Source organism: Pelodiscus sinensis, chromosome 9 (assembly GCF_049634645.1).
Source record: "Pelodiscus sinensis isolate JC-2024 chromosome 9, ASM4963464v1, whole genome shotgun sequence".
Taxonomy (NCBI): domain Eukaryota; kingdom Metazoa; phylum Chordata; order Testudines; family Trionychidae; genus Pelodiscus; species Pelodiscus sinensis.
This window is the reverse complement of record NC_134719.1, coordinates 10,198,614-10,225,078: the sequence shown is the minus strand read 5'-3', so window position 1 is coordinate 10,225,078 and position 26,465 is coordinate 10,198,614. Positions and strand designations below refer to the sequence as shown.

The following is a 26,465-nucleotide window of genomic DNA, read 5'->3' as shown; positions in this document are numbered from 1 at the left end:
GGTGCCCATCTGCAAGAGCATCGAGTTCAGGGGCTCTGGACTCCCCAGGAATCCCTACAGCACATACATTTCCTCGAGTTCCGAGCGGTATTCAACGCCTGCAAGCACTTCCTCCACATGATCCAAGGTCTTACGGTTCGCATTTTCACCGACAATATATGCACGGTGTACTATATCAACAGGCAAGGTGGCGCGCGCTCATGCCCCCTTTGCACAGAGGCTATACGACTGTGGAACTGGGCAATTCGGCATGGTATAACCCTTACCGCATCATATCTTCCCGGCAAGGACAATGTCATCACGGATGCTCTCAGCAGACACTTCCTTCCCCAACACGAGTGGGAGTTAAACAACAAAGTTGTTCACGATCTTTTCTATCACTGGGGTTCCTGCGTATAGACCTCTTTGCCACCCGTCACAACAGAAAGTGCCATTGTTACTGTTTGCAAGTGGGCATCAGCATAAATTCCTTGGGAGGTGCTTTTCTACTCGACTGGAGTCGTCACCAATTTCTCTACACTTTTCCTCCTTTTCCTCTCATTCCGAGGGCGTTGGAGAAGATAGCACTGGAGGGCGCGACAGTGATTTTCATAGCACCCTTTTGTCCTCGACAGACTTGGCTGACGCAATTGTTCAGAATGTCGGTTGCTCAGCCACGATGACTACTGATGCTGTCCCACTTGCTGTCTCAACAGCATGGTACGATGGTGCATCCGGACATCAATCGAATGCACCTCCCGGCGTGGCTCCTAACTAGCTCCAAGCTCCAGAAATGACCTGCACTCAGGCAGTGAGACATTTGCTGATAAATAGCAGGCGCCAGACCACTCGCAAGACCTACCTCTACAAATGGTATCAGTTCCAATCTTGGTGTGCGGTGAGGAATCTTGACCCTCTCTCCTTACCAGTACAGCAGATCCTGGATTACATGCTCCACCTAAAGATGGGGGCGTTGGCAATTGCTTCACTGAAAGTTCACCTGGCAGCAATCTTGGCCTTCCGTCTTCCCGTCAGCGGACCCACCACTGGTTTATCTGGAGACAATGAGAATGACTGCACTGCCTAGGATGGAGATGGGGGAAAAATCTCTGTCTGCGGCCAACCTGGGCTGCCATAGACAGACTGCTTTGCGGCAGAAATCCCTGTCTTTGGGGGGCTCCCAGCGGGGAACCGGGACCCTCCACAGGCAGGGGATGCTTCGTGGGATGTGGAGCAGTCTCTGCCTGTGGCCTAGGCCCATCGCAGGCAGCGGCTGCTTTGCAGCAGCCTCCTCTGTGCCTCACCCCTGTGCTGCTGCCTTTGATAACCCTCCCAGCATCGGCTCCTGCTCCCCACCTGATACAGAGGCAGCAGGGAGGGATGCGAGTAGCCGATTAGATTAACCAATAAGACTAGTCAACTACTCACTTATATCCCTACTCCTTCTTTCTCATCATGTAAGACTATAGTTTTAAAGACTCATGCGGTTAGAACCATGTAACTCTCACTGACTATGGCAAATTACATAGCAAAAGCCCCAATTATCATTCAAAAAACTAAGGCTTAACATATATATACAGGCAGTCCCCAGGTTACGTACAAGATAGGGACTGTAGGTTTGTTCTTAAGTTAAATTTGTATGTAAGTCGGAACTGGTACATATTGTAGGGGAAACTCTAGCCAAACATTTCTCCAGAGCTCAGTTCTATTCTCCCACACCTCACTTCCCTCAGTCCTTTATACTCAAGCTGAGGTGTCTTCTGAGAAAAGCCGCTCCGCGTCTCCCTGGTCTGCTGTGGGGGAAGCAGCTAGTGCGGGGTTGCCTCACCCCGTTAGTAAGTAGGGATCTGATGTAAGTCGGATCCATGTAACCCGGGGACTGCCTGTAATCCCTAAAAAAAATTCTAAGATTAAATTAGTACCTGATCTTGGAAATAAAATTCATTAGCTTCAATCTTTTGAATTTCTTCCCAAATTCTGTGGATGGAAAAAAATATATACCCATTATCATGCCAAATGTATTAACTGATTACAAATTTATTAAGTGATCACACACTATTTCTAACAAATCACACACTATTTCTAACAAAATATGAGTCTAAAAATGTAAACCAGTTTGTCAGCAGTAATAATAATTTTTACATCTATATGACCTGGATAGTATGGTGACTGTGCACAAAATATACACATACACAGTTCTGGGAATCACAAGCATTTAACACTTGCCAATCAATCCTCATTACTCTTATAAATTTTCATCCCTATGTTCAGATGGAGAAACTGAATCAGAAATAATCAGTGATAGAAAAAAGAAAATGGAAGTGCTAGCAACAAAACTGAGAACTCCTGCTCCCAGTTCCATAATCTAAACACCACACTACACTTAACTGCTTGACCTCACTATTTGGGAAAGATGTAGCATGCAAGGGAGTTCCTTCAAACATGGAGTTTTCTGCTTGGTGGTTTGTTTGTTTGTTTTGGGGGGGGGGGGGATTGTTTTTGTTTTTTGGGTCTTCCTTTGAGGGCCTGTCTATACAGGAAAATTTTATCATCTGTACTTTTATACATTGACATAATCTCATGGGTGGCTACCAAAGTTCCCTCTAAGATTTTCCATCCTTGGGGGGTTGAAATTTCTTATATGCAACACCAATATTGAGGTAGTGTGTGAATGTGCACCCACTAGTGCAAACAAAAAAAGTAGATATAAACATTTTAAATAGTTCATAGGTGTGGAAGAAAATATATTAAAACAAGGGATAATTAACCAGGAATAATCTTTAAGATTATTGAATATGAAACAAAATGAAAATGAAGAACCTATGAAAGCGCATGTTACTATTTATCTATCTCTGTGAGTCTAAAGTGCTTCAAGACCATTGTTGTTTTTTTAAGTTTTTTTAGTTACAGACTAACACAGCTACTCCTCTGAGAAGGAGGTTGGCATACGGGCAGTACTGTCACAAAAAAAGCACTGGGTACATGTATCATTATCCTTTCTAACAGACAGTTACATATTTCAAAGATCTTGCAAATAAAACTGCATCCTACAAAACAGCTAGCATTATACCTAGTACTTGCTGCTTCTGACTCTTAAGAGCCAGAACTCTATCAGATAGCAAAGATCTGGCCTTAATGCAATACAGTTTGCCACGTATTCATTAGTAACACAGGATTTTAAAAAATCATTTAGATCAGAGTTTTAGATATCTGCAACACACACAGAAAATTCTGTTAGAAGAATCTTTTTCTTTCTTACTTTCATTAACACAAGGACGAGATATCACTTTTGATGGGAGAGGGGGCACTCCAAGAATCTGGTAAGTGATCGAGGACTGAACTCTTCTATTATATTAATAGAGGAGGTGCAGGGGCTGGGATGGAGGTCGGTTGCAGAAGGGAGGTTGGGGTAAGCGATTGGGATGTGAGATATGGGAGGAAGTTTGGGTGGATCATGACCTAGGGCAACAGACTGGGGTGAGGAGAGGGTTCAGGGCCTGGGAGGGAGTTGTGACTTGGGCAGAGGCGCAGGAAGGGTTGCACGCATTTGGGCTGTGACCAGGGATAGCTAATTGGGGTACAAGGTCTGAGAGGGGGCTGTGACCTGAGGAGGGGTTTACGGGAGGGGATTCAGTATCTGGGAAGATGTATAAGGGTTGAAGCAGGGGTGCAGAAGGCTTGGGTTACATGGGGTAGAAGGGAAGAAGAGGGGCAGAGGATTGAGGGAGAAAGGGAGGGGCTGGGATGCCAGAAATAGACTCTGGCTGGGAGAGCTTACCTGGCTCCAAGCCAGCAGGTCCTTGGCCAGAGTCCCTGCCTTCCAGCCCCAGTATGTGCTCAGGGGAACTGCAGGAGCCTTGTTTATTGCTCTAAACTGAATGCTGTGAGCCCGGGGGATGAGAGAGAAAGGGCACTTCACATGTTGCCTGTCCTGTAAACAGGAAACTGCTGTTGTTTGAAATCATCCAATGTGAGCTTCTGGAGGTGGGGGCAGCATGAGAATCCTCTCTCCCCTCCCTTCAGGCTCTCAGCCTGGCTTTCTAGAGCACCAGGTGTGTGCAGAGCAGGCAGGGAGCCTGCTGAGGCTCTCGCGGACAGATCCAGCCCCCAGATCATCTTTTGCTGAGCTCTAGAGTAGGGACTGGAGCTAGCCTCTCCATTTAAAGTAGGCAGCAGCAGCAGCTCCTCCTCCGAGAGAGTGAGTCCCTGCCTCCCACTTCCCCAGCCAATCTCAGCAGGGAGCTCTGAACCTCCGCATAGGGCTCAGAAAAGGGCTGTGTGCCCACACAGGCACAAAGCTTACAGGGAAACTTGGTGGCCACTCTTATTCTAGAACAAAGTTTGGCTTTTTTTCTTCTTAGTTTAAACTCTTTCCAAGGAACTTAAAAATAAACAGAAAAAAGTCTTAATCCAGAATAAGAGTATCCACACAAGGGGTTACACCATCATCACATGGACTACACTACAAAGGTGAGGTCAATGTAAGTCCCCTTACATTCTTACTTGTTCAGATTTGTCTCCTATCAATGTAAGTGACACATTACAGAGAAGCAGTAACATCTCCTCCCTGAATGGCAATGAGCCATGGTCAACATACTGTGGGTGACATATTCCAGCATGAACTAATAGTCTCCCAACAGCTGTCCCACAATGTTCAATAGAAGAAGTTACTCCCCTTCGTGATGTCTGGGCGATCAGTAACAACACAGAGATCGCCTGTGGGAACAGTACCGGTAGTGATAATAAGACGATCTGGAATGGTAATAATGCTGCTCAGACAGTGACGGTGAAGACCGTCTCGGGATCCTCACACTCCTATATTGGCTGTATCATAATGATCGTGGAGAAGCGTTGGAGAGTGCAAATAGCTTAGCGATCATGATGACAAAAGGGAGTACCGTCCCCCATATCCCACTTCGTGTCTATGTATTGCCAAGTGGTATGGAGGAGAAGACCTCTCCCTGGGAGAGTATGAGTGTGCTGAAGCATGTTCATGGTACACACTCAGCACCGGCAAACTCCGCGGAGGAGATAAGGATGGTGCTGTTTAAAAAGTGGGTGAAGGAGAAGCAGAGAAACAGTTGTTGTCAGACTCTGCCATTGCTTTTCTCGGTGCCACTCCCGGCTCAGAACAGCTCGGTGCGGACAAGACAGAGACCTCATATTGAACACCAAGAAGAAAGGAGAAATGTAGTGAGGGGTTCAGCTATGTCTGTGGTGTCCAACATGCTAGCAACTAGCGAGATGTGGATATTTGGCCGGTTGAGTGTGGTTAGTTGGCTTGAACAATGTGGCTATTTGGCCGGTTGAGTGTGGCTAGTTCACGATAGCAATAGCCACTATAGTGGCTACTGCTTCAGAACTGGTTTGACACCACTGCTATAAGCCAGGATCTTTTTAAGAATTCACTACTGTATAGCCAGTCCCACCAGCTGTGCACCACCAAGCCCAATCCAGGTAAAGGAATATTTTGTAAGTGTCTGCATTCATTCTCCCTTAAAATGGTTAAATATGAAGATGGCAGCCCCCCCAATCCTAAGTTAGCAGAACACTGGTGTCTAAGATATCTACATTTTAGTGTTTTATTCACATGAGAGGAAGTAGAGGTACAAGAAAGAAATAAGAGCTAGAAGCTGCTTTTTGTTCCTCTGCAGGATTCAACAATTGGGAGGAGGACATGCAGAGCAATTTGTTTATATACTTAAGGATATCCTTTGTATGCTCATGAGAGATCTTGATGGCATTTTCATGAATGTACTCTGCAATCCTCTCCCAAAGGCTTCTAAACATGGCTGCCTTACTACTTCCTCTATGGTAGGATACATTCCTACAACATTCTGTGATGACTTTGGCAGGCCTCATTGCTGTTGTAGCCCTTCTAACAGGTAACACCAGCAGTAAAAGAGTCCTGGCCTCACGTGCCTTTATAATTCAATAAAGATCTCAATTTCAGCAGGTCCAAATACCTCCCATTACACTGGTCTACAATTTTTAGAAGTCGTCTGCTTCAGAGATAAAATGTGCTATTTATTATGTATTTTGATGTGCTGAATTCAAATATGACAATTAAAACAATTGATTGGCTACTGTTTCCAAGATATTTAAGTTTTTACATTTTACGTCTATGTATATTGTGTAGATAGTAGAGTTTTAATCATAAATTGTAAACCTAGGTCTTTTCATGTGTTTATGGTTGCTTTACATGATAATATTTCACCTGTCCTGTTTATGTAACACTTTAAAAATCAGCAAAAGGGTTATATAAATAAAATTTATTATGAAACAAAAGGCAAAAAACTATTATGTACATAGTTTAGTCCTATTCAGTGTCTACTCGGCGCTTCTTGGCTTGTCTCTTGTATTCATTAAATGGAGCATCTCTTGTCACTGTCCAGCAATAGTCTGCAAGCATTGATGGGCTCCATTTGCCCTGATAGCGTTTCTCCATTGTTGCAATGTCCTGGTGAAATCGCTCACGTGCTCGTCGCTCACTGCTCCGCAGTTCGGTGGAAAAAAATCTAGATGAGAGTGCAAAAAATGTATCTCTAGTGACATGTTGCAACCAAGGCTTTTGTATGCCTTGAGGAGGTTTTCCACCAACAACCTGTAGTTGTCTGCCTTGTTGTTTCCGAGAAAATTTATTGCCACTAACTGGAAGGCTTTCCATGCCGTCTTTTCCTTGCCACGCCGTGCATGGTCAAATGCGTCATCTCGAAGAAGTTCACGAATCTGAGGACCAACAAAGACACCTTCCTTTATCTTAGCTTCACTTAACCTTGGAAATTTTCCACGGAGGTACTTGAAAGCTGCTTGTGTTTTGTCCATGGCCTTGACAAAGTTCTTCATCAGACCCAGCTTGATGTGTAAGGGTGGTAACAAAATCTTCCTTGATTCAACAAGTGGTGGATGCTGAACACTTTTCCTCCCAGGCTCCAATGACTGTCGGAGTGGCTAATCTATCTTGAAGGAGTGGGAATCTCTTGCACGACTAACCCATTCGCAAAGAAAACAGCAGTACTTTGTGTATCCAGTCTGAAGACCAAGCAAGAGGGCAAGAATCTTCAAATTGCCACAAAGCTGCCACTGATGTTGGTCATAGTTTATGCACTTCAAAAGTTGTTGCATGTTGTCATAGGTTTCCTTCATATGGACTGCATGAGCCACTGGAATTGATGGCAAAACATTGCCATTATGCAGCAAAACATCCATGACTTCTAGGAATAACATGATGCAATTCATATCATGTATAACGCAATACCATCTTCAGATTGCATCATTCGTACTATCCAAACCCAGTCATAGATTTATTCATAGATCCAGTCAAAGATGTATTTTAGTCATTTCTGGTTTAAACTGAGATCCCTTCCCTTTATTACTCACTTATCCTCTGCTATTCGCAAGTCAGTCAAGGGTCATATATACTGACTCAATAGCATATCTTGAAAACTAGAGCCAATCAACAATTTTAAGCATCATTTTCGTTCTCAGTGACCCAGAATTAGTAAAGTTTGACTACATTTATTTCAGAAGCATTTTGGCTGTAGAGCAGTGTTATTCTACATGGCAAGATAAGCCATACCTGTACCCCTACTAATCCATCCTTGGGGTAGTAAAGAAATACAAAGCTTCACATACACCTACCTGTGAAAGCCACAGCCAGTATATGTTTGGCAAAAACGGATTAAAATATAGACAACTGTTTCCTGCTATTCTGATTTTAAAGTTCTGCTCCATTAATTTATTCCGAGTTTGCACTGTATTGGTTTTAACTGCACATTAATATTTTGCCCCATTTTGGGTATGCAACCATTCATAGGATAATTTGGGATGGCCACTCCAAGTCTAACACTTTAGGTGGTTCCATGACAGATGTCCCCACCATTCTGTGACTGGGAAGATACCCCATATTGATGTTAGCATCCAAGGTCCAGGGAGGCCTGGGATGAGCAGCAGAGTTCGGGTCCCTGTGCACTCACTGTAGTGGTGAGAGCGACAGGAAGCAGAGTGACCCAGCAGCCTGCTCCACTTCACCATACATCTCTCAACCAGATTGCTCTACTTCACAGCAGTGGTGGGAAGCTGGGCGCCCAGGGCTGGCCTTAGGCTGATTCAACTGATTCCCCCGAATTGGGCCCCACGCCTAAAGGGGCCCTGTGCGAACCCAGAAGTGTGCAGGGCGCCATGGGTGCAAGTTAATATTCAGAGCCAGGGGTCCTGCTCCAGCAATATTTGGAGCTGGGTCTCTCCACCGGCTCTGCCTGGAGCGGTCCCCGGCCCCCACTTGCCGGTCCCCCCACGCGTTCTCCCCCCCAATCCCAGAGCATCCCCATCCCGTCCCTGCCGTGCGCGGCTCTTGGTGCGGCTCCACCTCGCCGGCTGCTGCAGCCTCCACGGCTTTCCCATGAGCGGAGATATGCCCGGGCATGACGTGACGTCATAACCCGGGACTTTAAAAGTCTCGGCGCCGCATTGTGGGGCGTGGCCTGGCTCTGGGTTCTGAGTCCAGGGCCTGAGCACAGACTCCAGCCCCGCAAAGTGGAAGGCAGAAGGTAGGGGTAGAGGAAGGGGAAAACTAGGGGGCGGGGGTGAGAGAGGAAGGGGCTTGTGCAGAGGGGGGAGGGGCAGGAAAGGAAGGGGCTTGTGCAGAGGGGGAGGGAGGAGAGGAAGGGGCTTGTGTGGAGGGGGAGAGGAAGGGGAGCTTGTGGGGAGGGAGAGAGACAAATGCCAGGGGGCCAAGTGCAGACAATGAGGAAAAGGGCAGGAGGGGAGGTGTCAGTGGGAGGAAGGACAGGGTGATGCTGGGTGAGGAGAGGGTAAGGGCATTGGGAGTTAGAGGGGGGAAGGAGGAGGTGCTGGGTGAAGGCTTGAAAGAAGAGGTGGGCAAGAGAAAGGTGGGGATGGAGCAAGTCATGTGTGAGGGCACAGGGGCAGGAGTGGAACGGGGGCAGAGAGTGGTGAGGGGGTGGGCATCACGGAAAAAGAGGGCAAAGGGGGCAGGGGCAGTGAGGGAAACGGGAGGCACCAGGAGGGTGCAGGGCTAAGGGAAGATGCAGGTGCCAGGGGATTCTGGGGTGAAGCAGAAGGGCAGACACCTGCAAGGGAGGGACCAGCACCAGAAGAGAGAGGCAGGGCAGGTGTGTAGAGGGAGGTGTTAGAAGAGGGGATGAGGAGGGGTAGCTCACATGATCAGAATGGGGCTACTGGAGGAGTGGGCACAGTGGGGAGAGAAGGGCTGGTGGAGGGGAGCAGATCGCAGGAAGACTGAGGGCAGTGAGAAGGGCAGGAGTCAGGACAGCAGAGGAGGGTGAGGAGTTGGGGGACAGCAGGTACCAGGGGAGCTGATGGAGCAAGGGGAGGAGACATGGCAGCAGAGAGAAAAGGTAAAGGTTTATAAAATATTTATTAATAACTTGAGTGGCACATCCAAACAAGCCACATGAACTCAGTACAGGTGCACAACACAAAATCCATTCTGCTCATGGGAGGAAACTCTTAGGCTATGTCTACACTGGCGGCTTCTTGCGCAAGAACATCTTGTGCAAGGGTTCTTGTGCAAGAAGTCTTGCACAAGAACATGTCCACACTGCCATGTGCGAGCTGTGCTTTTGTGCAAGAGCATCCATGGCAGTGTGGACGCTCTCTTGAGTAAGAAGGCTCCAATGGCCATTTTAGCCATAGGGGTTTCTTGTGCAAGAAATCCCTGCCAAGCATCCACACTGCCCTCTTGCGCAAGAGAGCTTACAGCTGTTAGAAAAGAGCGTAGCTCTTGCGCAAGACACCCTCTCTTACCATGCCATACTGTAAATTTCCTTGCTCAAGAACAGGTGGGCAGTGTGGCTGCTCTGTGGGTTCTTGTGCAAGAACGCCTATACTTGCGCAAGAAGCCACGAGTGTAGACATAGCCTTAGAGGGAACACTTCCCCCAGCCTCTCTGCCCCCGAGTTAATGTCACACACACTGGGTTAATGCAATTGCAGGATAGTTACATGAGGGGGGTTTGGTGGGGGCCAGACTAATCCTTGTTGGTAGAAGGATGGTGGGAAAAGCCCTTCTAGAGGGGTGACATGACACCTTTTACTTCTGGTCATGTGTCCATCTTGCCCCAAGCTTGTTGCCTCCAGAGGCCTGGTTAACGGGAGTCAGGGGATGTGGCTAATGGGGGTTGGGGCACGGCTAATGTGGGTCAGGGGATGTGGCATGGTTAATGGGGTCAGGGGTGTGGCTAATTGAGGTTGGGGGCATGGTTAACGGGAGTCATGGTTAACAGGGTGTGGCTAATGCACCAAAAATTATGCAAATCTGCTACCCCTGCTGGCCCCGGAGGAGTGCATCGGCTGCCTGTGCCACAGAAGGTGTGCATTTAGTGCAGGGTTTTCCTGTGCTGCGGAAGGGTATGTGTGTGTTGGGAAATGGGTGGTGGAGTGGAGCAGGCTGATGGGTCACTCTGCTTCCCACAGTTCCTGCTGCTATGATAAGTGTGGTAGCCCAACCCCCTCCTGCTAGCCTGTACCAGCCACGCCCCTTCAGTAATCCCACAGGTCACATCGCTCAGGGTAGGAGACTTGGGGGAAGTGTGCAATGTATGTGAGAGAGGGTGGAGCAAAGACAAGGCTTGGAGGGAAGAGTGGACTGGGGGCAGAGCAGGGGCAGGAAGAGACGATGGGGATGGAGCAAAGGTGGGACTTGAGGGAAGGTGTGAAGTGGGGACAGGGTGGGAACGAAGCAGGGGCAAGAAGAGGCAGGGTGAGGCCTGGGGCAGAGGAGGGGGTTGCCCTGGGCGCTGCACACACATAGGATATGTCTACACTAGCCCCCTAGTTCGAACTAGGGAGGCTAATATAGGCATTCGAAGTTGCAAATGAAGCCAGGGATTTAAATATCCTGGGCTTTATTTGCATCTTCCCATCTGGGCACCATTTTTAATTCCCCATAGTTCGAACTAACTGCCCACGGCTAAATGTGGCAGTCAAATGTTAATTCGATCTAAGTCCTTAGTTCGAGTTAACTGTAACACCTAGTTCAAACTAGGGGGCTAGTGTAGACATACCCCTAGGGACAGCCCTGTGGATATGCAATAAATCTTTGTATCTTGAAAATTAATTCTTCTTTACTACTTCATAACACATATGCATACATAGCACTATTCAAAGAACAGTTCTAATTGTCATAGAAGAGCACAGAACTCATTGGTTCAGTTAAAAACAGTGCAATACTATAAATGTATAGTAAACACCACATAATTAATGGGTTCGTTAAAAGTGTGATATTCATAAATGCACACCAAGCATTCCACAATTCCTAACACACCAAAAATGTCAAGGCTCAGTAGAGCACATTAAGTCAGTGCCGGATCGAGCCATTCTTGCGCCCTAGGCAGCGGGCGCGCAGCACATGCGCGGCTCCGCCCCGGGTGTGCGGTGCATGCACGGCTAACCACCCCCCCAAGTGCGCAGTGCGCAGATGGAACCCCTTACAGCTGTAATCAGGCGCCATGCAGCCCCCGCCCCCGGGCTGTAAGGGGCGCCATGCGCCCAAGGTGCCCTATAGGTTGGTGCCCCAGGCAGCTGCCCGGCTAGCCCCCCCTGCCCTTAATTTGGCCCTGCATTAAGTGGCTGACCATTAAAGTGCTCTTTCAAGGCCTCCCACACCTACATACTTCTGCTACACTGAGCTTTTCTAATGGTTCTGGTGTCTGTTTAATCAGAGTCAGCTGACAGCACTTCTACCTCCACTCCAGTGACAAGTTTTCACCTACTACCTCCCAAATATTATCCAGGACAGAGCAGACAGTAATAACCATTAGGATATTTTTCTCACTGAGATCTAATTTAGTGAGTAAATGCTGCCACTTGAATCTGCCAAAAGCACACTCAACTGCCATTTATACCTGCTGAGCCTTGAAGCTGTCATGTAGGCCTCTGTACAGTTTAATGAGCCAAGACCACTATTGACATTTCAACACTGTCCGGGGGAAAAACATCCCTGCTTACACCTTCCTGAATAAGCCTGTGTTCTTAAAAGTGCAAGTGTCATGCACCTTCCATGGCCAGCCCACATGATAGCAGTGAAACATCCCTGCTGATGCACTTATGTTTGCATAACCATAGGAAAGTAGCCTTTCCATCAGAGCCTACGAGTACCTTTCCCAAATCTGAAGAAGAGCTCTATCTGGCTCAAAAGCTTGTCTCAACTGCAGAACTTGATCCAATAACAAATATTACTTCACCCATCTTTTCTCTCTAATTGCCTGCAGCTACAGTGATACTGCATATATTTAGCACTTATATTACATAAGACACATGAAAATGGAGTACAATAACAATAGTTAAAGCTGTGTTGTTTTGTTAAACCTGTTGTTACTTTCTTTGCGACATGTGATTCATAGATTCATTCATGGATGTGATGGTAGTTGGTGATCCCCACTAGGTGACAGTTACCATTTCGCTTCTGTTTGTCATACTTCCTTTTTATGGTGACCTACAATTAATTGTTCCATTCTTTTTAACAATCTCATTTTCCACTATTTTCTCACTGCAGCTGATCTAATATTTGCTTATCAGAAAAAGAAAAATAGTATAATGTATAAAAAGATGGAAAAGAGGGAAAAGCTGAAAGATACATTGATAACTTGATTCAAACCAAATTACCTTTTATCTGGCCCTCTTTTCTGTAACATTTTCAGATACTGGAATACAACATGCGCAACCTGAAGACAAAAACACAAACTGATGACCTCCCTTTAACTTTTGGACATAGCACAAAGAAAAAAATCCAGGCTTCAGTGGAATTTTACCTCATAGAAGTGCTCATAACCTTCTTCAGTCAAAGTCACAGAAATGTTGAATATAGAATAGGTAGAGTTCTGTTCAAATCCTGCCTCACCATTTCCGCCATATAGTGCAAAAGCCCAAAACCTATTGAAGATATTACCCACTATTACTTACTCCAGTTAAAAATCTTCTTAAAGTTTAATTATAATCACAGCATCATTGTTCAATTTTATTCCAGATCTGCCTAAGGGTGGCTACCTTAAGGAATTTAAAAGTTAATTCAAAACAAAAATCCAGAATATAGCTTCTATAAGTACACAAACACTGACATTCAAAAATGCAGGGCATACACCTTTTTGGATTTATTCAGTATGAATAAAAATATTTTTTTAAATACAAGTTTTTAGTGAAAGTGCTTCCAGTGTTGTGCTGGAGAATCTCTTGTAGTTGAATTTCTTGTATTTAGTACTAAAGACACTACCAAGTACATTTTCTGAATATTTTACATTACTTAAGTCACATGACTACTGCAAGTTTTAAAGAATTTGTCTCAAGCTTTGTAGATCACAATTTTCAATTTTTATTTAGTGAAATATTTCCACTTTCACCCTTTATTTCAATGCATACAATGTTAAAGTCTCACATTTAAAGAAATACATACTTTTTCCGAAGAAAGGAAAGAATACTGCCTTTGCCTTCATGTCCTACCAACCAGGAGATATAGTGAAGTGGTTTCACCCTAAAAACAGTTTATACAAATGTAAAACTCCAAGCAGTAAAACCCTAAGGTAGATTAATAATTAATAAAACAAAATACAGATATTCAGATAACATCTTTCATCCAAAGATTCCAAATCACTAGAAAAGGCAGTTACATATTCACTCTGCACTTCAACTATCTCTGAAGTGTCACCTTTAAAGAGTAATGCTATGAAAAAAAATGTCCTTTTGAAAATACGAAGGAAGTTAGACAGGTAGAATACTCAGGTGAAAGTAAGTGGGTGTGCCTTGGTGTGCAGCTCCAGCACCAGCTGGATGAGCTGCACCAAAAGCCATCAGGGAGCTCTTTAAAGAGCTGGCAGGGACACAGGTTGCAATAAGACAGTACTTGTAAGAAATGTTAAGTTACTTTCACCGCTGAGAATACTATTACTGATCTAAAAGTTAGCCAGGCTGCTGAACTTAAACCTATTCTTTGGCTGAAAATGTTACAATATTATAATGAACACAAATGGTGATGATCTTTGTTTTACAGTAGAATCTGAACATATAGTAGAATTATGAACACCAGCATTCCAAACTGACCAGTCACCCTTACTTGGAGCCAGAAGTATACAATCAGGCTATGGATGTAAAATCCCCTTTAATTAGTTAATCAGTTAAATGTTACGTTTAACCAGATAATTGATTAAACGGGGATGAGCTGGAGCAGCCCCTCTGCCCACCATAGCCAGGCTGAAGTTCCCCACCACTACAATGGGCAGGGGCTGCTCCAACCCAGCTGCTTCAAGTGGTAGCCCCATGTGGGGCCAGCAGAGCCACTGCTACTTCCAAAGCTGCTTCTGCATGGGGTTGCCATTTCTAGCCCCATGCGTGAGCCCATGCAGCTGGCCACAGGCAGTGGGCTGCTCCCCACGTACCAATTAATCCAGGGTTACTCAACACGTGGCCCATGGGCTGCATACGGCCCACCACCTGTTTGTTTGTGGCCCACAGAACGGTTTGGGTTTACGCAGGGCTCAACATGCGGTCTGCGGGTGGGAGCCAAAACAAAAAACTAGTCAATATAATGGTCTTCTGTTGATTTGTGTTTTAGTAGTTATATTTCTGGATTGTCATTGCTCATTAAAAGTGCTGTCATATGAGTAGAAATCGGGTAAATACTGCATTTTATTAATATCAGCAGAACTGACTTAAATGGGGCTGCGTGTTGTGTAGTCTTGCCTTAAACTTTGTATTCATGTCCGTCAGTGTGAAAGAAGCTATTTGCATATATTTGCATATATATTTGCATGTATGTATATGCAACCACACTTAAGTTGCAGCTCTGGGTATGTGCTATATCATTGTGGTCCCCAGGGCTTCCAAAGTTGAGTATCCCTGAGTTAATCACGACCCAATAAGCATTGCTCGTTAAGGGTGACGCTTCCTGGATAACCAGTTAACCAGTTACCTGTTAACAACCCCTAAATCAAGCAACAGCAGTGACTGAAGGGAAAAAAAGCAAAATATAGTACAGTACTACTACTGTAAATTATTAAAAAATAAAGGGGAAAAGTTTCCAAAGCTTGTGCTTGCAGCGTAGGCACACCTGATTGGAATGGACGTGAACAACACACCTCGAAGAACTGTCTTTTCTTATATGTGCACCCTACCTTGGCATTTTCAGTGTGGGCTACCCTAGGCATGTTGGGTCACATAAAGTTAATAGTTAACAGTTTTAGGAATATCAGACATAGTATCTTTCTAATGGTGCTCTTAATTTTACAGCTAGAACTTGCGGTTTACAGCATCTTGCGCTGGGGAGAGATGAGACTGCTTTAAATAGGTTCTTTTTGCTGCTGCATTCTTTTTAAGGCTTGCTATTTGTACTACTTTATGCAATTGACTGTTCAATTATTAATTTTTTTGATATAATACTTATAAATCCTTGTTTTATTTTTTATATTGCTGGGATAATAAGTGAGAAGGTATGTAATAATCTGGCTTCTTCAGAGTTAAACTGCAAACTTGTTGAATGTAATACCTGTTTTTAATATATTTGCAGACATATTATTTTTGTCTGTTATCCAATCAACTCTTATAACAAACTGGGCCTGGTCTGTCTTTGGACAGTAGACCTTTGAAGAAACCTAGTAGCCCATGAAGTCGTGTTGGTTATTGTGATGACGTAGTCAGGGTTCCCCTGTTCCTGCACCCCCTGTTCCTATACATAGCAACAAGAACAGATGTGGTGTTCACGTCCATTCTAAAACCCACCAGATGGTCAGCTGTGGAGCCCTCTGAAGTGGTGCTGCTATAGCAGCCTTATATACCACTGCTGACTTGACCCTCCTTCAGTTTCTTCTTGCTGGCAACTCCAACAGAGATGAAGGAAGGTGGGTTTTAGAATGGACGTGAACACCACATCTCGAGAAAAAGAAAGTTACTCACTGTGTGCAGTTACAAGGGTTCTTTAAGATGCGTGTTCCCATGGGTGTTCCACTCTGAGGGTGTGTCTATACTACATGGCTCTGTCGACGGAGCCATGTAGATGAGTTTACTCGGCAAAGGGAAATGAAGCGGCGATTTAAATAATCGCCACTTCATTTACATCAAAATGGCCGCCACGCTGTGCCAATCAGCTGATTGCCGGCACAGCGTGGCAGTCTACATGGGGATCTGCTGACCCCAGAACCCTTTGTTGTCAGATCCTGTAAGCCTCGTTTCACGAGACATAAAGGATCTGATGACAAAGGGTTCTGGAGTCGGCAGATCCCCTTCTAGACTGCCACGCTGTGCCGACAATCAGCTGATCGGCACAGCGCGGTGGCCATTTTGATGTAAATGAAGCAACGATTATTTAAATCACCGCTTCATTTCCCTTTGCCGAGTAAACTCATTTACATGGCTCTGTCGACGAATCCATGTAGTCTAGTCACACCCTGAGTGCTGGTGCGTCCTCGTGCTGGCAACTGGAGACTTTTCTAGCAGTGCCTTGCCACGCCGCATGAGTGCAGTAGTGTCTCTTTGTGTTGTTAGTGTCCATTAGGCACACGCACAGTGCAGCACCTTCATTCCTTCTCTACCTTGGTTCTAGCCCCAGAAGAGACTCCAAAGTAGTGGAAGAAAGGACGGTAGTGAAGCAGCCATCGGGGGACACATCTCAAAGAATCCCCATTACTGCACAGGGTGAGTAACACTTTTCTTCTTCGAGTGATGTCCCTGTGGGTGCTCCACTCTGGCTGACTACAGAGCAGTGTTCATATCATGGAGGCGGGTTTGAAGCTCTGCCCCTGAAATTGTGGACAGCACCTCCTATCCCACTAATGTTGCTGGAGCGATAGCAGAAGTAAGTGCATAGTGTTTCACAAAGATGTGGTCGGATGACCAAGTTGCTGCCCTGCAAATGTCCTCTAGAAGTATGTCGTTAAGAAAAGCTGTTGTGGGTGCCACCTCTCTGGTGGAGAAAGCTGTTATGATAATTGGTGGTTGTTTGTTGTGGATGGTATACCAAGTGTGAATGCAAGACAAGATCCATTTCAATATTCATTGAGAGGAGACGGCTTCATTTTCGGAACTTTCCACCAACAATAAGAAGGGTCTTGTTGACTTCCCCCAGGGTCTTGTTCCATCGAGGTAAAAGTCAAGCACTTGTCAGACATCTAAGGTGTGCAACGCTGCCTGCGATGGATCGGTGTGCTGCTTGGGACAGAATGCAGGCAAGTGTATGGGTTCATATGGAAAGGAGTTGGAACCTTGGAGAGGAATTTAAGAAGGCGTTCTTTGTCTATAGAGAATATTATGCTCAGTGGGTCAGCCATTAATGCCTCTATCTCACCCATTCTCCTGCTGGAAGTTATGCCGACTAGAAAGATGTAGCCAGGAACAGGTTGCTAATGGTTCAAAAGCAGATTTAGTTAAGCTGTTCAGGATGTAATTCAGGTTCCATATAAGCATCTGTGGGCATACCAACAGGAAAGTGTTCTGCAGGCCCATAAGGAAACAACTCAGAATTTTGAGGCATTAACATACTATCGTAGTTGACATTGTGCATGCCACGATTCTAAGGGCTGTGAGGGCCTCAAATCTGTGTCTGGGTAATGTTGCCATGGCTGATGTAGAATCAAGGAAAACGCCTATAAACTCAAGAGTTTGTGTTGGCTGGAGCATGGGTTTTTAATAGCTGATGTGGAATCCGAGGTTGAATAGGGGAGAAATGGTTGTGTTGACCATGTTCTGAACTTCCTGGAACAACGTACCCTTTATAAGGCAGTCGTCCAGGTAAGAGAATATTATTACTCCCAGACAGTGGAGATGTGCAGTTACTATAGCCGGAGTTTTTGAGAAAACTGGGTGCTGTCAAGAGGCCAAATGGGAGAACACAGTACTGATAATGTTGGTTGCCCTCTATGAAACATAAAAAGTGTCTGTGTGCAGGATGGATTAGTATGTGGAAATACGCATCCTGAAGATTGAGGGCTGAGAGCCAATCTCCGTGATCCAATGCAGGTATAATTGTTGCTAACAGCACCATCTTGAACCTGTCATGAATCATGGGTAGTATGAATGGTTAGTATGAGTGTATGAGTGAATCCATAGCAAGTGAGCTGAAGAGAGTCTATGCAGAGGTACAGGCAAGAGTACCAGAGGAATATGGACTCGTTTGGTCCAGGCAAGAGCCCCAGAGAATTATGGACTTGTTTGGACCAGGCAAAAACCCTGGAGGATTATGGACTTGTTTACAACTTTAAGAAAGAGAACTGTGTGAGAAAAAAGAACTGTGTATGCATTCGGAGGCAGCGTTCCCAGCATTGCCAGATAAGAAAAAGTAACAAGGGAAGAATCTAACCAAGGACAGACCATTGTTTCTCACTCATGGTGAGACAAGCGGTACAAAAACTGGATATTTCTGAATTAGTCATGGACACACCAGTAAGAAGAAGGGGGTATCACTAATGGACATCACCCCACCTGAACAGTGTGTAACCAGTGGACAGCATCTCACCGGACTGGCCCCTGCTGAGGGGATATATACCACACCATTTTGCCCCACAAGTTGGAGTCCATCAATTCGGCATATTGGGGTGACGTGCACATCGGACTTCCGCCTCAACCAAATTAACCAACATTACCTGGGGTCTGGCCAGCCCCAGGGTGTGTGTGTGTGTGTGTGTGTGTGTGTGTGTGTGTGTGTGTGTTCAATTGAATTAAGAATTAGGCTGCTAAATTGGGTTAAGGTTTAGATGTATACAGGCAGTCCCTGGGTTACATGGATCCGACTTACATCGGATCCTTACTTACAAACGGGGTGAGGCAACCCCACACTAGCTGCTTCCCCCCAGCAGACCAGGGAGACGCAAAGCTAGAGCCGCCCCCCCCCCCAGCAGACCAGGGAGACGCGGAGCGGCTTTTCTCAGCAGACACCTCAGCTTGAGAATAAAGGATTGAGGGAAGTGAGGTGTGGGAGAATAAAACTGAGCTCTGGAGAAATGTTTGGCTAGAGTTTCCCCTACAATATGTACCAGTTCCGACTTACATACAAATTCAACTTAAGAACAAACCTACAGTCCCTATCTTGTACGTAAACCGGGGACTGCCTGTATAGTTAATTATTACATTTAAATATTACTTTTAATGCTTGTGATACCTTTTAATATCTTTTAATGTTGTTTTAATGGCTTAGTACTAAATATACATACAGAGCTTTTAAAATTGCTCCTGAATTGCCTTCAATAAAACTTGTTAAAGATATGTTTAAGATACTGTGAAAGATTCTTTTGTTCTGTGAATGCTGAACCAAATGGGTAGTGTGATACAGCTTGATCAACCAGATCACAGCGCCCCCTTGTGACAAACCTCCTGTATGTTGTGTATTTGTTGAGTTTCCTGAAGTTTAAAATGGGCCTCTATCTGCCTGTTTTCTTCTGTGTTAGGAAGTACTTTGAGTAGAACCTTTTCCCCTCAAAAGCCAATGGTACCAGTCTATGGCTTCTATTTGCAGGAGGTGTTGAACTTCCTGCTGGAGTAGGATCTTGTGAGAGGGGTCCTGAAGAGGGAGGAGTGGGAGAAGGGATGGGGAGGGGGCATGGAAATGAAGGAAATGGAGTAGTCTACTTTGGTGATCTCTAGTACCCAGCGTTCTGATGTTATCTCTGTCCATTGGTGTAGAAAGGGTAGAAGCTGGTGGGTAAACTGTAGATGGGAAGATGATGGTGTCAAAGAAGTGAGGATTTCTCTCTGGCCCTTGACCAAACCTTCAAATTTGTTGTCTGAAAGATGAAGTTTGGGTCATAGCAGACTGTTGCTGATGCTGAGGTTTGCATCTCTGAGGTCTGTGTTTCTGTCTAAAGTCGTACCTGGGTGGCTGTCTGTACAGATCTTTGGGTCTTGGATAGTTGTTGTACTTAAGTCCCTTGTTAGGAGGTGTGCACATGCCTAAGGTTCTTAAAGTTGTCCAGGAATCTTTCATGGAGTAAATACACACACATCTCTTTTAGCCGCAAACGGATTATTTTTGTCAAATGAAAGGTCTTTCACTTTCTGCTGCAGCTCTTTTGGGATTCCCAATGCTTGGAGCTATGAGTTTCTGTGCATAGAATCACAGAACACTAGAAATGGAAGGGACCTCGAAAGGTCATCGAGTCCAGTCCCCTGTCCTCATGGCAGGACTATTTAGACCATCCCTGATAGATGTCTATCTAACCTGCTCTTAAATATCTCCAGAGATATCAACTTCCTGACAATGTCAGCATCAGTAGTGCGAGCTGCTGTGTCCGCCACATCCATAGCCAACTGTAAAGCAGTGCAGGCAATGGTATGACCCTCCTGGGTAACTGCTGTGGAGTACTTTGCAACCCTGAGTTGTAAAGTCACTGACAAGTAAACTTTTCTACCCAGGATATCTAAGCACTTATGGTCTTTATCCTGGGGAGTAGATTAGGGATGTAAAATCCTGTTTAACTAGTTAATTGGTTAAACTTTATGATTAATCGGTTAACCCATTAAAGGAGGAGGCAGATGGGGGAGGGCCGTAGTCAGGCTGGAGCAGCCCCCTACCACAGGCCATGACTACTCTAGCCCAGCCTGAGCAGCCCCTGCCTGCAACAGGACAGAGCTGTTCCAGTCCCCACTGGTTAATCTTACACATCCCTAGAGTAGACCTCATATTGGGGTGCTGCTCCTTCTGCTGGACTAATTCCACAACTAGACAATTAGATGGTGGATGAGAAAATAAAAAGTCTATATCTTTGGCTGGAACAAAGTATTTTCGGTCATTCCTTTTACTGCCGGAAGTGACAGATGCTGGTGTATGCCAGATATTATTGGCAGGGTACACGATGACCTCATCCACAGGAAGAGCAATAAGCCTGGACGAGGTAGCAGGTTGGAGAGTATGCAACCGTTTATACTGCTTCTTTTGAACCTCCTGTAAATCCAGTTCCTGTGCTGAAGCCATCCTCTTCAACAATTCTTGGAACTGTTTGGTGTGATGCATTGCAATTTTGTAATAGTTTGATATCAATATTATAAATGGTTACTCATTAAATACAGCATTGCACTATTATATTCCAAAAATTAAAGATCACAAAATGATAAAGCCGCTGCGGAGAAGATAAATGATGTCTTTGCATCAGTCTTCACGGCTGAGGATGTTGGGGAGATTCCCAAACTGCACCATCCTTTGTGGGAGATGAATCTGAGGAACTGTTCCGGATTGAAGTGTCATTAGACGAGGTTTTGGAACAAATAGAAAAACTTAACGTGAATAAATCACCGGGACCGGATGGCATTCACCCAAGGGTTCTAAAAGAGCTCAAATGGGAAACTGCAGAACTGTTAACGGTGGTTTGTAATCTATCCCTTAAATCGGCTTCCGTACCTACTGACTGGAAGGTAGCTAACATGATACCAATATTTAAAAAGGGCTCTAGAGGTGATCCCGGCAATTACAGATTGGTAAGTCTAACATCAGAACCGGGCAAATTAGTTGAAACAATAGTTAAGAATAAAATTGTTAGGAACGTAGAAGAACATAATTTGTTGGGCAAAAGTCATCATGGTTTCTGTAAAGGGGAAATCATGTCTTACTAATCTATTAGAGTTCCTTGAAGGGGTTAACAAACATGCGGACAAGGGGGATCCAGTAGATATAGTATACTTAGATTTTCAGTAAGCCTTTGACAAAGTCCCTCACCAAATCCTCTTGTGTAAACTACATTTTCATGGGATAAGAGTGAAGGTCCTTTCATGGACTGAGAACTGGTTAAAAAACAGGAAACAAAGGGTAGGAATAAATGGTAAATTTTCAGAATGGAGAAGGGTAACTAGTGGTGTCCCCCGAGAGTCAATCCTAGGATCAATCCTATTCAACTTATTCATAAATGATCTAGAGAAAGGGGCAAGCAGTAAGGTAATAAAGTTTGCGGATGATACCAAACTGTTTAAGATAGTCAAGACAGAAGCAGACTGTGAAGAACTTCAAAAAGATCTCACAAAACTGAGTGATTGGGCAACAAAACGGCAAATGAAGTTTAATGTAGATAAGTGTAAAGTAATGCACGTCAGAAAAAATAACCCCAACTATACATATAATATGATGGGGGCTAATTTGGCTATGACAAATCAGGAAAGAGATCTTGGAGTTATCGTGGATAGTTCTCTGAAAACATCCACACAGTGTGCTGCAGTGGTAAAAAAGGCAAATAGAATGTTAGGAATTATTAAGAAGGAGACAGAAAATAAGTCACAGAATATCTTACTGCCCCTGTATAAAACTATGGTACACCCACATCTTGAGTATTGTGTACAGATGTGGTCTCCTCACCTCAAAAAAGTTATTTTGGCCTTGGAAAGAGTTCAGAAAAGGGTAACTAAAATGATCAGGGGTTTGGAACAGGTCCCATATGAGGAGAGGCTAAAGCAACTGGGACTTTTCAGTTTGGAAAAGAGGAGACTGAGGGGGGATATGACAGAGGTATATAAAATCATGAGTGATGTGGAGAGGGTGAATAAAGAAAAGTTATTCATTAGTTCTCATAATATAAGGACTAGAGGACACCAAATGAAATTAATGGATAGAAGGTTTAAAACTAATAAGTGAAAGTTCTTCTTTACATAGCACATAGTCAACCTGTGGAACTCCTTGCCAGAGGAGGCTGTGAAGGCTAGAACTATAACAGAGTTTAAAGAGAAGCTAGATAAATTCATGGAGGTTAGGTCCATAAAAGGCTATTAGCCAGGGGGTAGGAATGGTGTCCCTGGCCTCTGTTTGTCAGAGGCTGGAGACAGATGGCACGAGACAAATCGCTTGATCACTGTCTTCGGTCCACCCCCTCTGGGGCACCTGATGCTGGCCACTGTCGGCAGACAGACTACTGGGCTAGATGGACCTTTGGTCTGACCCAGTATGGCCGTTCTTATGTTCTTATGTTTTCATTTAATGGAATAAGCCTTTCTTGATTAATTTAAAACAAATGAAAATCTTAGTTGTTTGATTCTTTATATATATTTGTCTATACTCAGTGTGATATGAAAAAAATGTAGTGTCATCTTACCTGTAATGTCTTTCCTGTGGTGGCAGTCCCCAAGCAATGCTCAGTGAATGAATATTTGTAATAGGAACAACTGAACAGGAAGAAATTTATAAATTATCACCCAAATACATGATTATTCATGTCTCTTTAATCCGAAGAAATAGCAATGGGCAAAAGATTTTACTTCCAGTACAAAGGATGGGGTAGAGTCACAGAACTACATATATTCATAGAATCATAGAATCATAGGACTGGAAGGGACCTCGAGAGGTCATCGAGTCCAGCCCCCCGCCCTCAAGGCAGGACCAAGCTCCACCTACACCATCCCTGACAGATGTCTATCTAACCTGTTCTTAAATATCTCCAGAGAGGGAGATTCCACCACCTCCCTTGGCAATTTATTCCAATATTTGACCACCCTGACAGTTAGGAATTTTTTCCTAATGTCCAATCTAAACCTCCCCTGCTGCACTTTAAGCCCATTACTCCTTGTCCTGTCCTCAGAAACCAAGAGGAACAAATTTTCTCCTTCCTCCTTGTGACACCCTTTTAGATATTTGAAAACCGCTATCATGTCCCCCCTTAATCTTCTTTTTTCCAAACTAAACAAGCCCAGTTCATGAAGCCTGGCTTCATAGGTCATGTCCTCTAAACCTTTAATCGTTCTTGTCGCTCTTCTCTGTACCCTTTCCAATTTCTCCACATCTTTCTTGAAATGTGGCGCCCAGAACTGGACATAGTACTCCAGCTGAGGCCTAACTAGTGCAGAGTAGAGCGGCAGAATGACTTCACGAGTTTTGCTTACAACACACCTGTTGATACAACCTAGAATCATATTTGCTTTTTTTGCAACAGCATCACACTGTTGACTCATATTCAACTTGTGGTCCACTATGACCCCTAGATCCCTTTCCGCCATGCTCCTTCCTAGACAGTCGCTTCCCATCTTGTATGTATGGAACTGATTGTTCCTTCCTAAGTGGAGCACTTTGCATTTCTCTTTATTAAACCTCATCCTGTTTACCTCTGACCATTTCTCTAACTTGCTAAGGTCATTTTGAATTATGTCCCTATCCTCCAAAGAAGTCGCAACCCCACCCAGTTTGGTATCATCTGCAAACTTAATAAGCGTACTCTCTATCCCAATATCTACATCATTGATGAAGATATTGAATAGTACAGGTCCCAAAACAGACCCTTGAGGAACTCCACTTGTTATCCCTTTCCAGCAGGATTTAGAACCGTTAACAACCACTCTCTGACTACGGTTATCCAGCCAATTATGCACCCACCTTATCGTGGCCCTATCTAAGTTATATTTGCCTAGTTTATCAATAAGAATATCATGCGAGACCGTATCAAATGCCTTACTAAAGTCTAGGTATATGACATCCACCGCTTCTCCCTTATCCACAAGGCTCGTTATCTTATCAAAGAAAGCTATCAGATTAGTTTGGCATGACTTGTTCTTCACAAACCCATGCTGGCTATTCCCTATCACTTTATTACTTTCCAAGTGTTTGCATATGATTTCCTTAATTACCTGCTCCATTATCTTCCCTGGGACAGACGTTAAACTGACTGGTCTATAATTTCCTGGGTTGTTCTTATTCCCCTTTTTATAGATGGGCACAATATTTGCCCTTTTCCAGTCTTCTGGAATCTCCCCTGTCTGCCATATTAATTCAATGATGGTAAATCAACCATTCTAAAACTCAAAGAAATAATTTACACAATGGTATATTCAATACCCATTCAGAACACTTATCAACAAAGAAGATACCAAGTTCACTTACCTTTGTAAAGCCTGTAAAATTCCGGTGTGTCAAATGGTTGTGTCAGATGATCAAATTTTGGTTTAGGTAAACCACTTCAAAAACAAAACAAAATTATAGCATGGTGTTTACTATTTGTGATACAGGTCCACAAAGAGAAGAACATAAATTGTTCTGTACCCATAGTTCTGAAGTGATAATCTGAGCTTCCTAAGGAACCAGAATATTTCTTTTTTGATGTTACAGTGGACTAGGGCTCATCACAAGATCCACCCCATATTATTAAAATAAAACTTAATAGCCACTATTTCCCTGATAATTTCCTAAAAAAACACACACACACACATACTCTAGTTATGGGCATAATATCTATTCCTACAGTTCCCTCCACTTGTGGCATTGAATCTCTTGACAATAACATGACACAGAAGTCTGGAGCAAGTGTGTGGGTAACATCACGCAAAGATTCTTACAACTTGCCTCTTTGGAAAGACCTCAATTAATCGCCTTTGCAAATCATCATGTACAAAATGCATTAATACCACATTTCTCAAACTGTGGGTCCCGACCCCCCAGGGGGTCGTGAGCAACTTAGAGAGGGGTCCCAGTATCACAAAGTTTGAGAACCCCTGCATTAACAGAATAAAATGCTTTCTATATGTCTGCCTGTGAAGAGAACAAAATAGCTGTGCATCTGTAGCACATTAGCATATCTCCTGCACAACACCAATAAACTGTAGAAGACAAAACGTGTTATATAATAGAAGGAAAAGTAAACACAAGGTAGTTTATTTTTAAATAAATGGAAGTGGAATTATAGGCAATCTGATGTCATTGTGTGGCCACAAGATGACCCAATACATGAGTGATGTATGGCTTCTTAATGTTTGTGCTGAAATAAACTAGATGAGGAAGTATTTGGCTTGTATCACAATACTTAGCCCTTTTACAGTTAATATGGAACATTCTATTTCCTAGTCAGTTAGCCTAAAGCAGTGGTCAGCAACCAGTAGATCCTGATCTACGGGTAGATCCTGGAACCTCTGACAGGTGATCATGATTGGTTTGACCAAGAGACTATCAAGTGCAGGCATTTCAGCTGCCCCTCCCCCTACTGCTGCACATCGCCTGGCATTTGCCTTGGAGCTGCCTCCCTCCATCCCCAGGAGCCACTTGCTTGCTGTACAGGGCAGGGGAGGGGAGGGAGAAGAGGAGTACTGATGTCAAGGTGCCCCCTATCCCACCCTGTATCCTATCGCCACAGAGCAGAGAGGGGGAACAACAGGGCTTGGGATGGAGGAAGTTTGCGGGCTGCTTTTGAGAGTGGTGCAGGGCCAGAGCAGCGGTGAGCCTGCCTTAGCCCCACTGAACCACCACCCAAGAGCAGCCTGAGTTAAGCAGTGCCCAGTTGGAGCCCACATCCAGAAACTTTACCCCAGTCATGAACCCCCTCTTGTATCCCAAACCCCTGCCCTAGCCTTGACCACCCCTGCATCCAAACACCCTTCCAGAGCCTGCACCTAGAACTGCCTCCTACATCCCAACTGCCTGCCCCAAGCTCAGCTCAGAGCCCCTCACATACTCCAAATCCCTTATTCCAAGACCACAGCCTGCATCCCAACCCTCTGCCTTAGACTGGTGCAAGTGAGGGAAGATGGGGGGGAGGAGGGAGGAAGGATGGAGTGAGCAGGGGCTAAGCGTCGGAA

The 26,465-nt window shown here is 44.6% G+C and overlaps 1 protein-coding gene across 9 annotated transcripts in view; it reads right to left on the bottom strand.

Moving 5' to 3' along the window:
• The window catches only part of LOC102458989 (nardilysin-like), a 151,222-nt gene that overhangs the window by 76,843 nt on the left and 47,914 nt on the right, over positions 1-26,465 (bottom strand). For all 9 annotated transcript variants that reach the window (XR_012905856.1, XR_012905857.1, XR_012905860.1 and 6 more), the window contains 6 exons: positions 24,781-24,854; positions 23,006-23,075; positions 13,411-13,488; positions 12,773-12,893; positions 12,627-12,685; positions 1,902-1,956 (listed from right to left, as the gene is read on the bottom strand). Coding sequence is in view for 4 of the 9 variants with exons in the window: in XM_075935997.1 (XP_075792112.1) it covers positions 1,902-1,956; positions 12,627-12,685; positions 12,773-12,893; positions 13,411-13,488; positions 23,006-23,075; positions 24,781-24,854 (457 nt within the window). In the remaining 5 variants the exon portion in view is untranslated. The remainder of the gene's footprint in view (positions 1-1,901; positions 1,957-12,626; positions 12,686-12,772; positions 12,894-13,410; positions 13,489-23,005; positions 23,076-24,780; positions 24,855-26,465) is intronic.